Genomic DNA, 14,570 nt, shown 5'->3' with positions numbered 1-14,570 from the left:
TAGTCATTAGGGAAATGGAAATCAAAACCACAAAGAGATATTACTTCACACACACTGGGATGGTTATAATAATTAAAAAAAAAAAGACAATAACCACCACTGGTGAGGATGTGAAGAAATTGGAACCTTCATACATTGCTGATGGGAACGTAAAATAGTCTAGCTGCTCTGGAAAACAGTCTGGCAATTCCTCAAAAAAGGTAAACACTGAGTTACCATATGACCCAGCAATTCCACTCCTAGGTATATACTCAAGAGAATTAAAAACTTATATGCACATTAAAATTTGTATAAAAATGTTCACTGCAGCGTTATTCATAATAGCCAGACAATGGACACAACCTAAATGTCCATCAACTGATGAATGGATAAACAAAATGTGGTACAGCCATACAATGGAATATTATTCAGCCATATATAAAAATGAAGTACTGATACATGCCACAATACGGATGAACCTGGAAAACATTATGCTAAGGGGCCAGGCACAAAAGCTCACATATTAAATGATTCCAGTAATATGAAATATCCGGAATCAGACAAATCCATAGAGACAGAAAATAGATTAATGGTTGCTAGGGCTGGGGCAAGGAGGGAGTGGGGAGTGACACTGATGGTTAGGGCGTTCCCTTTTGCAGTGGTAAAAATATTCTGGTGCAGACATAGAGAATGGACTTGAGGACATGGGGAGGGGGAAGGGTAAGCTGAGACGAAGTGAGAGAGTGGCATGGACATATATACACTACCAAATGTAAAACAGATAGCTAGTGGGAATCAGCCGCATAGCAAAGGAAGATCAGCTCAGTGCTTTCTGACCACCTAGAGGGGTGGGATAGGGAGGGTGGGAGGGAGACGCAAGAGGGAGGGGATATGGGGATATACGTATATATGTATACGTACAGCTGATTCATTTTGTTATACAGCAGCAACTGACACAACAATGTAAAGCAATTATACTCTAATAAAGATGTTAAAAAAATATTCTGGAATTAGACAGTGGGGATATTTGCACAACTCTGTGAATATACTAAAACCACTGAGTTGTATACTTAAAAAATAAAACCAAAAACCAAATAAGGACAACCTTTGTGCTGGATCTGGCCAACAGATGTATTTTTGTTGATCAATAATTATAGTATTTAATAAACAAGAGATGCCCTATATGAGAAAAATCTTGATTTCTGACTCCTCTTGAAAAACTGGAAGACCATCCCAGCTTGAGCCACCTGACAGCAACTTGCCCCTGGAGCTGGAGGTGGCTGGGCTCTGGCGGGCCTCAAGCTTGGTGGTTCCCATTGTTCCACCCAGCCTTCCGCTCGCACTCACAGCATCTCCCAGCCCCTGAAGCACTTAAGTTTGCAACCCATGGTGTAAGGTTACTGTCCAACTTTTGGACACCAAATTCTGTTTCCAAGCAAACCGTATATATAAAAGGTTGCACATAGAAAACAAAAAAGTGCACTTCCTGAAGGAAAAATTGGTACCTTTATCCACATATTTTCCCTCCCAGTGATTCATGGTTAAACTGTATATCAATTATAAGGAATAGTCCCTGTGATTAATAACACATTTTTTTCGAAGCACCAAGGTGGGGGGTGGAGTCTGAGTAGTAGTATGCTGGTAAACTGGCTCTCGGTGAGGGTGGGGGGAGACAATGCCTGATTTTTAGCATTCGGTGATTTCAGTGGTGTAAATACTCCCATCGTGGCCAATTTTAAGTTACTAGTACCCTGTCACTGAATGTGGGCCTGGGAGGAATGAGCATGCTGGGCTCTTGCAAGCCAGTCTCACCAGGCTCCAGCACACCACTGCATCTGAACAACCTCCCGTCAGATGCCCTTCTTCAGGCCACTCTCACCTGGGCAGCAACCATGTGCTCTGCATCTTCCTTTTTGCTCGTTGCAGGGTAGAACACAATGTTGTCAATGGTCTGTATCAATTCCAACTGGACCACGCACTTGATGAGGAGGCTGGCAAACAGTTTCTGATCTATATTAGATGATAAAGATTAACCCTAATAATGATTCAGCCAGTACTGAATTCACTGAGCTCTGACTATGTGCCAGGCATGGTTCTTGATGCTGTGGCATAAACAGTGAATAAGCTGGACAAAAATCCCTGTTCCCGTGGCAGAGACAGACAGTAAACAAGCTACTTAAGTTAAGATGTAGTACGTTAAACAACGAGGACATCAGGCAGGGATGGGGATATGGTAGGGATGGTGTCAAGGTGGGGATGCAAGTTTAAACAAGCTGGTCAGGAAAGGTTCTCTCTGAAAATGAGCTCCCTGAGCAAAGACCTGAAGACGGGGAGGGAGTCAGCGATGCAGGTCCCATGTCTTCTGGCACGTTTTTCTGCTGCCTGAAGGGTCACTCCTACAGACCAGCTCTGGACTGTGTTCTATCCACAGGAGGCTACAGGTTCCTGTGGTAGCCGGGAGCCGACTCTCCAAAGGGCTGAATCTCAGTCTTGAGGAGCGGGGTGGGGGGGGAGGGGGAGGAGGGTGTGGCTTATTTAAGCTCTTAGTTCCTGGATCACTTTCTGTCTGCCCTGGAAGTAGTAGCCGCTTCCCACATTTTCTGCTTCCATATCCCTCAGTCTTCTCCTACTTCTTTCAGTGGTTAGCCCTCTTTGACTAGTTAACAATTCTTCTTTTTTTAATTTTTTAAAATTTATTTTTTTATTTTCATTTTTTTAAAACAATTCTTTATGTAGAATTTTCCCTGTTCAAATTATCAGTGTGGTTTCTGCCTACTGATTAGACTCTGACTAATGTCTCATCTTCTCAATCCCTGGGCTCAGGGACAGCCCATGTCTGGCACTTACAAAGTTGGCTGATTTGACTACAGTAAAAGTAGAGCTTCCTTTTCAACTTGTTAAAGAATCAGAATGTTGAAAATATTAAATAAACATTAAATAAAAACAAGGAGTTGGGTCATCTTCAAGCTTTTGAAAGCGACTGTGAAATTATATATATGCATATAAAAATTCTCCATGCAGAATTAGTTTTTTTTTTTTTTTGGCCACACCGTAGGGCATGTGGGATCTTAGTTCCCCGACCAGGGGCTGAACCCAGGGCCCCTGCAGTGGACAGTTAGAGTCTTAACCATTGGACCACCAGGAAGTCCCCAGAATTAGTTTTAATTGAAAAAGTATAGAGTGGAATTGCAACAGATTTACATTTAACATATGCCAATTCAATGACACCATCTTGGACCAAAAAGAAAAAGAAAAAAAACAATACAAGTGGTGTAAGAGATTCTGCCTGCTGCTCTATTCACTGAGCTCATGCCCAGAAGGGAGGCTGAGATGGGAGCCTGGGAGAAACAAAGCACTGTTCCTTGGCGGAATGGCAGGGGTCTCAAGCCCCAGGCATCTCTTAGAGCATAAACATCTTGCTGCACTCAGTGGTTCCATTTAAAGAAATGTCCACTTGCCCCTCCCACACAAGCCAACCCCTTTATCTGGGGCTGATGAGGAAACAGCTTCTCTCCCTGGACACTGGAGAGACACTGGCTATGCTGCAGACACAGAGGAGCAGCCCGTCAGTCTCCAACATGGCACCTCCTGAATGGATTCCATATTTTTTGTGCCTTCAAAAGATAACAGTGACCACACGGGGCTTTGTCTAATGTGCTGCTTCAGAAGTTTGATGTCAGTGTGAACACCTACAAACTGGCATGTTGAGAAGAGGCTGAAACTGCTATGAAGAAAAATAATGGGAACCACAACTTTAAGAAGAGCAGACTAATACCTGAGAAGTTCCAATTTCTCAGTCAGCCAAAAGGGTCTGAATCCCAACTCTACTACATATTGGCAAGTCATGTCATCTAAGGCCCAGTTCACTCAAATGTAAAACAGTACCGCCTCAAAGGGCAAGCAAAAGGATCACATGAGAGCACACACATGGGACACACAGTGCTGTGCCTGGCTGAGAGCAACTCTGAAACCTATTTGTTTAAATGACAGACAGGGAAACACACCATAAGCAACATTAAGAGAGAAATTAGTAAAAGTAATTTGAAACTCATATCCAGAAAAGGGATATCTAAGACATAAAGAGCCCCCCCGACCCAAACCAATAAAAAGACAACAATCAATACAAAATGAACAAAGATTATGAATACATAGCTCATAGAAATTGTTCTTAAACACATGCAAAACTGCTCAATTTCACTCATAATTAGAAAACTGCAAATTAAAACTACTCAAAAGATACCAAATATCACCTACGTATCCCCAGAGATCACGTAAATAAGTACAACCTTAATAGGCAGCAGTGTGGAATTATCTATCAAAATAGCAAATGCACTTTCTCTTTTAACCTAGCAATCCTTTTTTCTGGGAATTTACCATACAGATAAACTCACAAATAACACATGTATTAGGTGATTCAATGCAGTACTGTTTATAACAGAAAAGACTGGGAATAACAGAAACGTCCAGGTAGGAACCGAATTAAGCAAATAATAGCACATCTACAACCTGGGGCAATGTACACAATAGTACAAAAGAGCGTGAAAGCACTTTAGGTACTGATTTTGAATGATCTATAAGCTATATTAAGTGAAAAAAGAATAATGCACAGTATTCTATAATTTGTATAAAAAGGAGTGGAGAATTCATATATAAGCGTAGATACATATTGTATGCTTGTGTATGTGAATATGCATTTGCTTGCATATGAGCAAAACGTCTCTAGAAAGGTATATAAGAAACTGGTGACACTGGCTGCCATGAGGGAAGGGCAGACTGAGGCCCAGGGGTGAAGAAAGGCTTATATCCTGTTTACCGTTCTGCACCTTCTGAATATTTGAATCATGTAAACATGTTACCTATTTAAAATAAATAAATAAATAAATACAAAAACAATAAAGAAAGTGGCCTTACTTGCATACGGTCTAGCTTTCCAGCTGTCATCGGTCGGGTTAGAGAGTTGGCTCTGGCCTCTCTCAGAGGCATTTTTATCTATGCTGCTTAAAGACTGGCGGTCCAGATCCACATCCTAGAAGTAAACCGGAGAGAAACACAACGTTCATTTCTCGGTCCACAATTCAGTACCTGGGCAGAGATGAGCCTGTTTTAACACTGCTGGCCCAACTTGAATCTGTGTCTTGCTCAGCTTGAAGTATAGAAGTAGCACTTCTCAGAGGCTGCATAGGAAAGATTACAAATTTCACTTACTTCTCCCTCCCATTAAAATTTCACACTTTCTGATTCCAACTTAGACGGCATTTCCCTACGTACTATGAGTTCATGATGAGTGTGACAAATTTTTAATAAGCTCAAGTTCAAAAATAAACGAGCAGGGTAGATAGGCTTTTTTTTTTTTGAAGTTGACAGTAGAAAGTTAAAAAACAGAGAATGTTTCTATAATGTGCTTCATTTTTAAGTTGCTATATCCCAAATGCCTTCTAAAATCTAATGGCTTTATAGGTACTTGGAAATAGAAGCTAATTAGACAAACCCCCTTGTAAACCAAAGTATTTTAAAGTGACACTTGAATTAGAACTCTTTTATGGGGCCTTACACAAAAAATAAAAACTACTATTTCATTGGTGGAGAGGAAAGTGCTCCTTACGTAGGAGGGCAATAAATAAGGATAATGACACCAAAGCAATCTTTGTAACAGTGAAACACCAGAACTGACGAGAGTGTCCAACAAGGGAAAATTCGTTAAATAAATTACAATAATGTGCAGCCACTGAAGAAGCTGTTCTCAGAGAATATTTAAGAATATGGAGGGACTTCTCTGGGGGTCCAGTGGTAAAGATGCCACACTTCCAATGCAGTGGGCGTGGGTTCAAACCCTGGTCAGGGAACTAAGTTCCCACATGCCACGCAGAGGGCCCCCCAAAAAAAGGAACATGGAAAAATGCCCACAGTGGTGTTAAGTAACACATTATGTACAAAGTGAGCCCAAATTGCAAGCATGTGGGTTGTGTGTGCTCAGTCACATAAATAAGAAAACTAGAAGTGTTTTGTGGTTTTTATTGAGTGAAGTGACTTATTTCCTTAATACTTTTCTGTACTTTCTAAAAAATATTTTAACGAACATACATAGTGTTTAGCTCTTATAACCTTTTCTACTCACTTCCCATCAGAAAAGCACAAACCTTTGGGCTGCTTAATTTTTTACTATAATATGTGATCAGAGAAAAGACAACTGAAAAAAAAATCCTACCAAATGTTTTTCTGATGGATCTTCCTCCATTCCCACAGGTCTCCATGTCAGCAAACTAAAGAGAATGCAAGAGAAGGAAATCAATCAATATGAAGGGCAACCCGGAGCTTTAAAATAACCACTGAAAGTAGAAATAAACAGTAGTAATCACATTAACACTTACACATGTGGGATGGTTGTTTTGAAAATATCCAACATACAATTGCATGTTTTGTCCCAGACGTCAGAACTGAATTTCTCTCCATTGGATATTACTAAGTTTTCTAAGCAATTTGTACCTGATCGAGCCAATTGCTCATTATCTGCAAAACAAAACATCTATCATTAAACTTCAAATGCTGTTTTGATTCCAACCTGATTGCTGATACGTCCTATCGTGAAGTAGAGACAATGCAACTGTTTGGGCTGGTTGGCTTCTAATTAATGAAGCATTGGTACGGACGGTAAAATTTTAAGTAGGCTATAAAGAGGCAGAATTATTTATCATGCTATATTGCTAGGGATGGAAGAAGGTCAACATTTTGCTACTTAACTAACTGGCTCCTTGTTCGAGAAATGGTAAAGTAAGACAGAAAATATTAGACCAGTGTTTCTGAAAACTCAGTCACTCAAACATTACATTTCCAATTTTTGCTGTTTATTAACTATTTTATCAGTTACTTGAAAACTGAGTACTCTTGGAAAAACTTAGCTAAATTACGCCTTGTCCTAAGCCACATTTATCTATGGGATCCAGGTCTAATGTGCTACGCGGGTATTTTTCGTAATACATACTAAAATAAACACGTAAGTACTCAAAACCAAAAATGTCCATTGATGAAGCTGTTGATCTTGATTCTCACAGTACATTTAAAAAACATTTTATTTTAGAAAAGTTCAAACATACACAAAAGTAGAAAGAATAGTAATATACAAAGGTACATCTTCTGAGATTTAAAATTTACTATATCCCACCTTAAAAGAAATGCTTTATAAACTGACTTGGTGGAGAGACTGTTTTATTTTCTAATTAAATTTTAAAAATACACATTTTCACCAATTAAATTATACATTGTACTCCTTGGCATTATATCCATGCTTTTATATACTGAAAAAATTAATCTCTCGTTAAGGACTACGTCAAGAAAAATGATGCCTAACCACATAAAGAGTACCTTGTTTTACACACCACTGCAACTGTGCAAATACATCAGAGAGAAGAACTTCATTCAAAGCTTCATAGAACTGGGTAAATACGTCACAAATCGCATAAAGTGCATGATTGCAAGTTGTTGTCATCCACTCAGATTTCTGGAAAAACAATTAAAAGATAATGTTTAAAAGCCACTCTCCCTGCGGTGAGATGGGCATTCTCACATATCATTGGCAAAATGTTCTGAAAAGCAATTCAGCACTAGGTAGCAACTGTCTTAAAATGTTCACATCCACTGATGCGATAACATTACTTCCAGTAATGGACCCTGAAGAAATAATCAAAGATCTGTGGCTGAAGGTTTATGAATAAAGATGTTTACCAACACTGGTATTTATATACTGTAAACACAGACATAAACTAATGCTCGGTAATGTGGCAATTAAATTGAGTACATCCGTATGACAGAATATTAAGTCATTCAGTGATACTTCCAAAAAATTTTTATTATGCTAAATATTCACACCTTACACCAAAAATTTAAATACTAAAAATGATGTTAGATAGGCATTTTTCCAAAGAAGACATACAAATGGCCAACAGACAAGGTGCTCAAAATCACTAATTATCAGAGAAATGCAAATCAAAACCACAGTGAGATATCACCTCATGCCTATTAGAATGGTCATCATCAAAAAGACAAGAGATAACAAATGCTGGGGAGAATGTGGAGAAAAGGGAACCCTTGTGCACTGTTGGTGGGAATGTAAATTGGTGCAGCCACTGTGGAAAACAATATGGAGGTCCCTCAAAAAATTAAAAATAGAACTACCGTATGATCCAGCAAATTCTACTTCTGGGTATATGCCTAAAGGAAACAAAAACACTATGTTGAAGAAATATATGCAACCCCCTGTTCACAGCATCATTATTTACAATAGCTGAGACATGGCAACAACCTAAGTGTCCATCGACAGATGAACGGACATAGAAAATGTGATATATATATACACATAATGGAATACTATTCAGCCATAAAAAAGAAAGTCCTGCCATTTGCAATAACATGGATGGAACTTGAGGGCATTACACTAAGTGAAATAAGTCAAAGACAAAGACTGTATGATCTCACTTATATGTGGAATCTAAAAATAACCCCCAAAACCCAAAGAACAAAAAACAAAAAACACCCAAAACCAAACTCAGAAAAAAAGATCAGATTTGTGGTTCGGGATGGGGATAGGGGAACTGGATGAAGGCGGTTAAAAGGTCCAACTTCCAGTAATAAGATAAATAAGCCCCGGGGATGTAATGTATAACATGATGACTACAGTTAACACTGCCTGAGTGTTGGTATACCTGAGAGTTGCTAGGAGAGTAGATCCTAAACGTTCTTATCACAAGGAAAAAGAAAAGTTTTTTTCTCTTTTCCTTTCTATCTACATGGGATAATGGATGTTAACTCAACTGACTGTGGTAATCATTTCACAATACATGTAAATTGAGTCATTTTGCTGTACCCCTCAAACTTATACAGTGCTTTATGCCAATTATATCTCAGAAAACTGAAAATAAAAAAAATAAAAATGTCATGAAATTACCAAAGGAAATATATAGAGATATTTATAAATTAAGGAAAAGGGAAACGTTGCTAAGCATGATTTCTAAAGTGGAAACTATAAAGTAAAAAACTAATAGATTGGGTTACTTAAAAGCTAAAATTTTCCAAAACAAAAAAGAAAACCAAGTGGGCAAAATCATCTGCAATTTATGTAAGGATATGCTATATTATTTTTATACTAAAAACTCATAAATCAATAGGAACAAAAGAGAATAAGTCAATAGATGGGCTAAGGATATGAAAAGGCAATTTGTGAAAGAAGAAATGTAACGATCAGTGACGTGAAGGAAAACAGAACCTCGCTAGCAGTTAAAAAACTTTTAAATGTTTTACTCTTGGTCTATCATATTGATGATTAAATAAACTAAAATATGAAGAGCTGGAGTGGGTGTGGAGTAACACGAACTCTCCTGCATTGCTGACAGCAGTGTAAACGACTACATATGTATTTGGTCAACTCAGAAGTATGTATCAAAAGCCTCAGTAACATGCATGCCCCAAACCTGACAGTCAGCCACTTGCCCTAAACAAATAAAGAAATAAGTACAAATGTAGCTGGAAAAAATATTCATTTTAGTGCCATTTAAAGACGGAAAAACGGCAAAGAATTTTCCATGGACTATGGAACATCCACAACTAGGAATGTTTTGCAGTCCTTAAAAACATGGTAGAAGAAAAGTTACAGCTGTGGAAAAAATACTTATGTATTAAGTTAAAAAGTATGTGAGGTGGGATTCCATTTTTGTCAAAAGAAAAAAGGTATGAGATATACAAACACACAACAACTATCTGACGGGGTAACAGTGGTTACCAGTGGAAGACTGAAACTGTGGGTGTTTAAATTTTTTTCTTTGTTTCCCTGTTTTATAAGGAAGAAAACTTTACTTTAAAGTAAGATTAGAAAACTGTATGTATACTATAACCTCAACCACATCTGAACCATGTAGAAGACTGAGGGAAGTTTGCCACAGCATTAAGTCTAATTTCGGAATGGTAAAATTATGAATTTTCTGTATATTCCTAATATTCTTTATTAAGCATATGGTACTTTTATACCAGGGGGAGGGAGGAAACATTGTTCCTAAAAGAAGGTAAAAATGTTGCATTCCCATCTAAAAATCTTGGGATAGAACATCCTTTCCTAACCCCCTTGTCCCTAGACAAAGACTCCTAGATGTATCAAACATTCTTTTAAAAAAAGGCCTAATATTTGCCAACATTATCTCCAGCTGTAACCTCACTAAAAATCCTTTTAATGGATTTTTAAAGGGACAAGAGATGTTCCACATTTTACCAACTGTTCAGAAGTTGATATGAAGCAAATAAAATAAGTAAGAGGGCCAGTGGGGTGCCTGCGTGTCCAATGCCTGAGGGCCAAGTAGGCAGACAGTGGTGACTTATTTCCCCTCACTCTTCCCCGGATGCGGAGAGTTTCTTAGCACTACTCGATACTGGTAGAAGAAGGCCAGGAAGGATGTTTCCATTTTCAAAACAGACCCGAAATGGCTCAGTATTTAAGACTTCCGTGTGCTGTGGATGATGCAGCAACACCAGACGCAGACAAAGGCTGGAGGGGCTCTTCTCCCATCTCCCCAGGGCAGCGCTTTAGTCATCACCCACCTCCGACTGCTGCTCGGGGAGTTTCATATTGTCAAAAATCCTGAACACGATTCTGAACAGGTCCTGCCACCAGTGCTTTTCAAAGGTATGGCCATAGCTCTTCATGATCTCGAACATGACCGTGAGCCCTCTGGAGGAAAGAAAGCCAGCATGGAAGAGGGAACGGGTGGGGGAAGAGGACAGCAGAGAAGACAGTGGGAGAGCCTGGGGCCGGGGGAGCAGGGGCTGGAGGCTCATTCAGTGACGGAAGGAAGGGGCACCACCCTAGGTCACGGTTACCTTGTCCGTACATCTAGCTTGCATCTGTTAATGATGCAGGAGAGCTCGAAGAGGATGGGGAACCAGCCTCGGACCCAGACTCTGTCGCCAGTAGCCACATTCATGTCGTCGCTTGTGTATTCTTGCAGCACCTACAGTGAGAATCACCTCTCAGAGACAGACTAAGCAAGTGAAAGGGAAGAACTGAAACAGAACTACATGAAGATTAAAGCCCTGCACATTTTCCTCTCCTGAAAATACCCATTCAGCAAGGGTCTGATGGGAAATCCTGAGGAGACAGAGACAAGCCTGTTCCAAGGGCACATGAGCAGTTTTCCCCTATGAATCTTTGGAATTTAGTGGGCTTTAGAATAAGTTGAGTGGGACTGACCACAAGAGTCCTGGGGGCAGGAGGTGGTACATTAAGAAAAGCAATAAAGGTCAAATGGTGATAGCAAAATGTCCAGGATGATTCATATCTTAGGTCTTTCTGGGATGTTAGTGTAACACGTATTACTTAAAATAATAGCGGCAGCAGCTACTATTTACTAAATGCTTGCTGTGGGTCAGGAACTGTGACGGTGCATTACATGGATTAACAATTCTCACAACAATTCCATGAAGCAGGTAGAAATAATGGTCCCATTATACAGATGAGTTAACTGAGGCACTAAGAGATTAAGTAAGCTGCCCAAGGTCATGCAGCTGGCAGCTGGCAATCTTTCCACAGTCTGAGTAGGAAGCCCTACTTTCTGCCCTATCTCTGGGATCTTGAGCCCTCTGTTCCTTAACCACTCTTGAAGTAGTATTGTCTGTGGTAATGGAATTTCTTTAACCTACCCTGGTTATTTAACATTAGGCAATTTCTCTCTCTGCTTTGGTTAACTCCCCTGTACAACAGGGATATAATTACTCATCTCGTAGGTCTGATGTGGGATTAAACAAATCTACACACACAAAATGCCTAGAATGTTGCCTGACATGTAGTGAGTACTCAATCAACAGCAGCTCTCATTACCATCACATCTTACTGAACCATTGTAGGGACCAGACATATCATCTTAGGGGTTTACACTTCTGTAAAGAATGCTTAAGAAGAGATCTATACAGGCCATCAATTTAGTCGTGTTCATTTCCACCCAATTTCAGTGTTTTGAGACAGTCAGCTGAACCAAACAGGACTCTTTATTTTTTAAAGGTTTTTTTTTTTTGATGTGGACCATTTTTAAAGTCTTTATTGAATTTGTTACAATATTGCTTCCGTTTTATGTTTTGGATTTTTGACCGCGAGGCATGTGGGATCTTAGCTCCCCAACCAGGGACTGAACCTGCACACCCTGTACTAGAAGGTGAAGTGTCAACCACTGGACCGCCAGGGAAGTCCCAAGCAGGCCTCTTCAGAAAGGTGAGATGTAACAGAAAAACCCTAAACATTTTCGGAAGTAAACAAAAGGTCATCTTGCTTTTGTTTTTTTTTTTTTGTGGTACACGGGCCTCTCACTGCTGCGGCCTCTCCCGTTTCAGAGCACAGGCTCCGGACGTGCAGGCTCAGTAGCCCTGGCTCACGGGCCTAGCCGCTCCGCGGCATGTGGGATCTTCCCGAACTGGGGCACGAACCCATGTCCCCTGCATCGGCAGGCGGACTCTCAACCACTGCGCCACCAGGGAAGCCCAAAAGGTCATCTTTAAATGTGATTTCTCAACCACATCACAGTGGTATAATGTCATTTCCTAAAAGAGAGGTTTGTTTTCTTTCAAATAGAAATGTCTTGCTTCTTCAGCTTTGCCAAAATTCATAGCTAAACTACTATTATCATCTACTAAAACAATCTGTAGAATACCATATAAAAGTTCAGTGTGAATAAAATAACTTCATACGTACAAAATAACATAAAAGATATAACCCCTGTGATGGCAGCATTCTGAAATAAACACCTAGTTTAGGGGAAACATGCGTTTCTAAAAGAGTAGCTGGAAAGGTCTTTGCCAGGAGCAAGGGGTTTTTGCCTACAACTCCTTTCCCCCCTCACAGGCCAAATGAGTGAAGAGAGGAAAACCGTACCCGAGGCCTCTCGGAGACATATTTCCCACAGAAGCGGATGAGCCGGATGGCTTCCATGCTAGTGTCAGGGAAAGCAGCATTGCAGGCAAACTCTGATAAGCACTTCACAGCATCCTGAAAGGAATCGATGGCTGCAGGGAAATGATGCTGGAAAATGGTTGCTGGGGAAACAAAGGTACATTTTTTATAAGCCCAGGATTCAGAAATGGGGATTAAACACACACACACATATACCAGAGATGATTACTTTTGTGAAAATCTAAGGAAAGCATGTCAGTGTCTCTGGAAGACAGGGTTTCTTATTAAATTATTCAGGAATGAATGCATTGAGTACAGCTTGGGCTAAACTACACTGGTTCCTGAGCTCACGCAATGATGTAAAGGCCTAAACAGTCACTGATTCAACAAACATTTGCTGAGTGCTGACTACATGCAAAGCGTGGTTGTGGGCCCTGGGTACACAGAGGTAACCAAATTTCCTGCCTTTGCTCCAATGGGCAAGATGGACAATAATCACCTAAATCTGTAGGTATGTAAAATCATCTCAGCTGGGGTAAGTGCTGAGTAAGGGGACAGAAGATAGAAAAGGCTGGTGGTGAGGGAAGGGGGACTCTGTAAAGAGGTCCTTTCTGAGAAGCAGCCCTAAGGAAGTGAGAGGACAGCCAAGAGAAAACCAAGTTTCACCAGGATGCCAAGGTGTCCGTTTTAGGATGGAGCTTGCATAACCACATAAGATATAAACGTGGATATGTGTGGGGTTGGCCCAGAGGGTCTGCCTGACAGAAGCTGAGCACTGAGCAAAGCTCTGGCCCCAGTTCTGGGATTCTGAGCATGTCCCTTAATTCCCCAGCTGTTTCCACCCTAAGACCACACCTCATGCTACCTCACTAGAGCCTTATGAAGACAAAGTGAGATAAAGAAAGTCAGTGAGCTAAAGGTGACAAGCAATTTAGAAACTGAAGGTTTTCAAAACCCTACAAATACCACCTAAGAGAAGAATACAAAAAGTTAAACGACCTCAAAAAATCAAAGCTGACCCACTGCTTTACAATTTCCACAAAAACCAAGACAAGTAAACATCTTGTGACGTGATGACAGGCAGGACCGGGGACCTGTGGTCAGTGCACAGTGGAGGGACACTGCACCAGCTCCAGGCTGGACTGCCAGGTGTCAATCTTCCACCACCTCCCAGCTGCATGACCTCAGACAAGTTGTCCTACTTTACTTTTCTGTGCCTGTTTTCCTCTTCAGTAAAATAGGGGGAAATAATGGTATCCACATCAGTGGGTTCAACCAACCCCAGATCGAAAATATTCGGGGAAAAAAAACTGCAGCAAGTTCCAAAAAGCAAAGCTTGAATTTGCTGTGCACCGGCAACTATTTACATAGCCTTACGTTGTGTTTATGAGTAATCTAGACGTGATTTAAAGTATACAGGAGGATGTGTGTAGATTATATCCATTTCATCTTAGGGACTTGAGCATCTGTGGATTTTGGTACCCGAGGTGTGTCCTGGAACCAGTCTCTCACAGATACGAAGGGATGACTGTAGTCAGTTCTTGTTACTCATGGTACTTGTGTTCTACAAAGTCGCTGTGAACAATGAATTAGCAAATACTGAACCATCTCCTAGGGGAAAAGGGGGTTAGGTTCCTGCGAGGCTCTGGTTACAATACTTTCATCAACCTATTAA

At 40.4% G+C, this 14,570-nt stretch overlaps 1 protein-coding gene across 3 annotated transcripts in view; it reads right to left on the bottom strand.

Moving 5' to 3' along the window:
* ARFGEF2 (ARF guanine nucleotide exchange factor 2) overlaps positions 1-14,570 on the bottom strand; it is a 99,060-nt gene that overhangs the window by 10,106 nt on the left and 74,384 nt on the right. For all 3 annotated transcript variants that reach the window (XR_012326383.1, XM_033841078.2, XM_019943858.2), the window contains 8 exons: positions 12,878-13,038; positions 10,837-10,967; positions 10,558-10,687; positions 7,339-7,474; positions 6,348-6,486; positions 6,185-6,239; positions 4,891-5,005; positions 1,859-1,989 (listed from right to left, as the gene is read on the bottom strand). Coding sequence is in view for 2 of the 3 variants with exons in the window: in XM_033841078.2 (XP_033696969.1) it covers positions 1,859-1,989; positions 4,891-5,005; positions 6,185-6,239; positions 6,348-6,486; positions 7,339-7,474; positions 10,558-10,687; positions 10,837-10,967; positions 12,878-13,038 (998 nt within the window). In the remaining variant the exon portion in view is untranslated. The remainder of the gene's footprint in view (positions 1-1,858; positions 1,990-4,890; positions 5,006-6,184; positions 6,240-6,347; positions 6,487-7,338; positions 7,475-10,557; positions 10,688-10,836; positions 10,968-12,877; positions 13,039-14,570) is intronic.

The sequence above is a fragment of the Tursiops truncatus genome, chromosome 15, assembly GCF_011762595.2.
Source record: "Tursiops truncatus isolate mTurTru1 chromosome 15, mTurTru1.mat.Y, whole genome shotgun sequence".
Classification (NCBI taxonomy): Eukaryota; Metazoa; Chordata; class Mammalia; order Artiodactyla; family Delphinidae; genus Tursiops; species Tursiops truncatus.
This window is presented reverse-complemented; position numbering and strand designations above follow the sequence as displayed.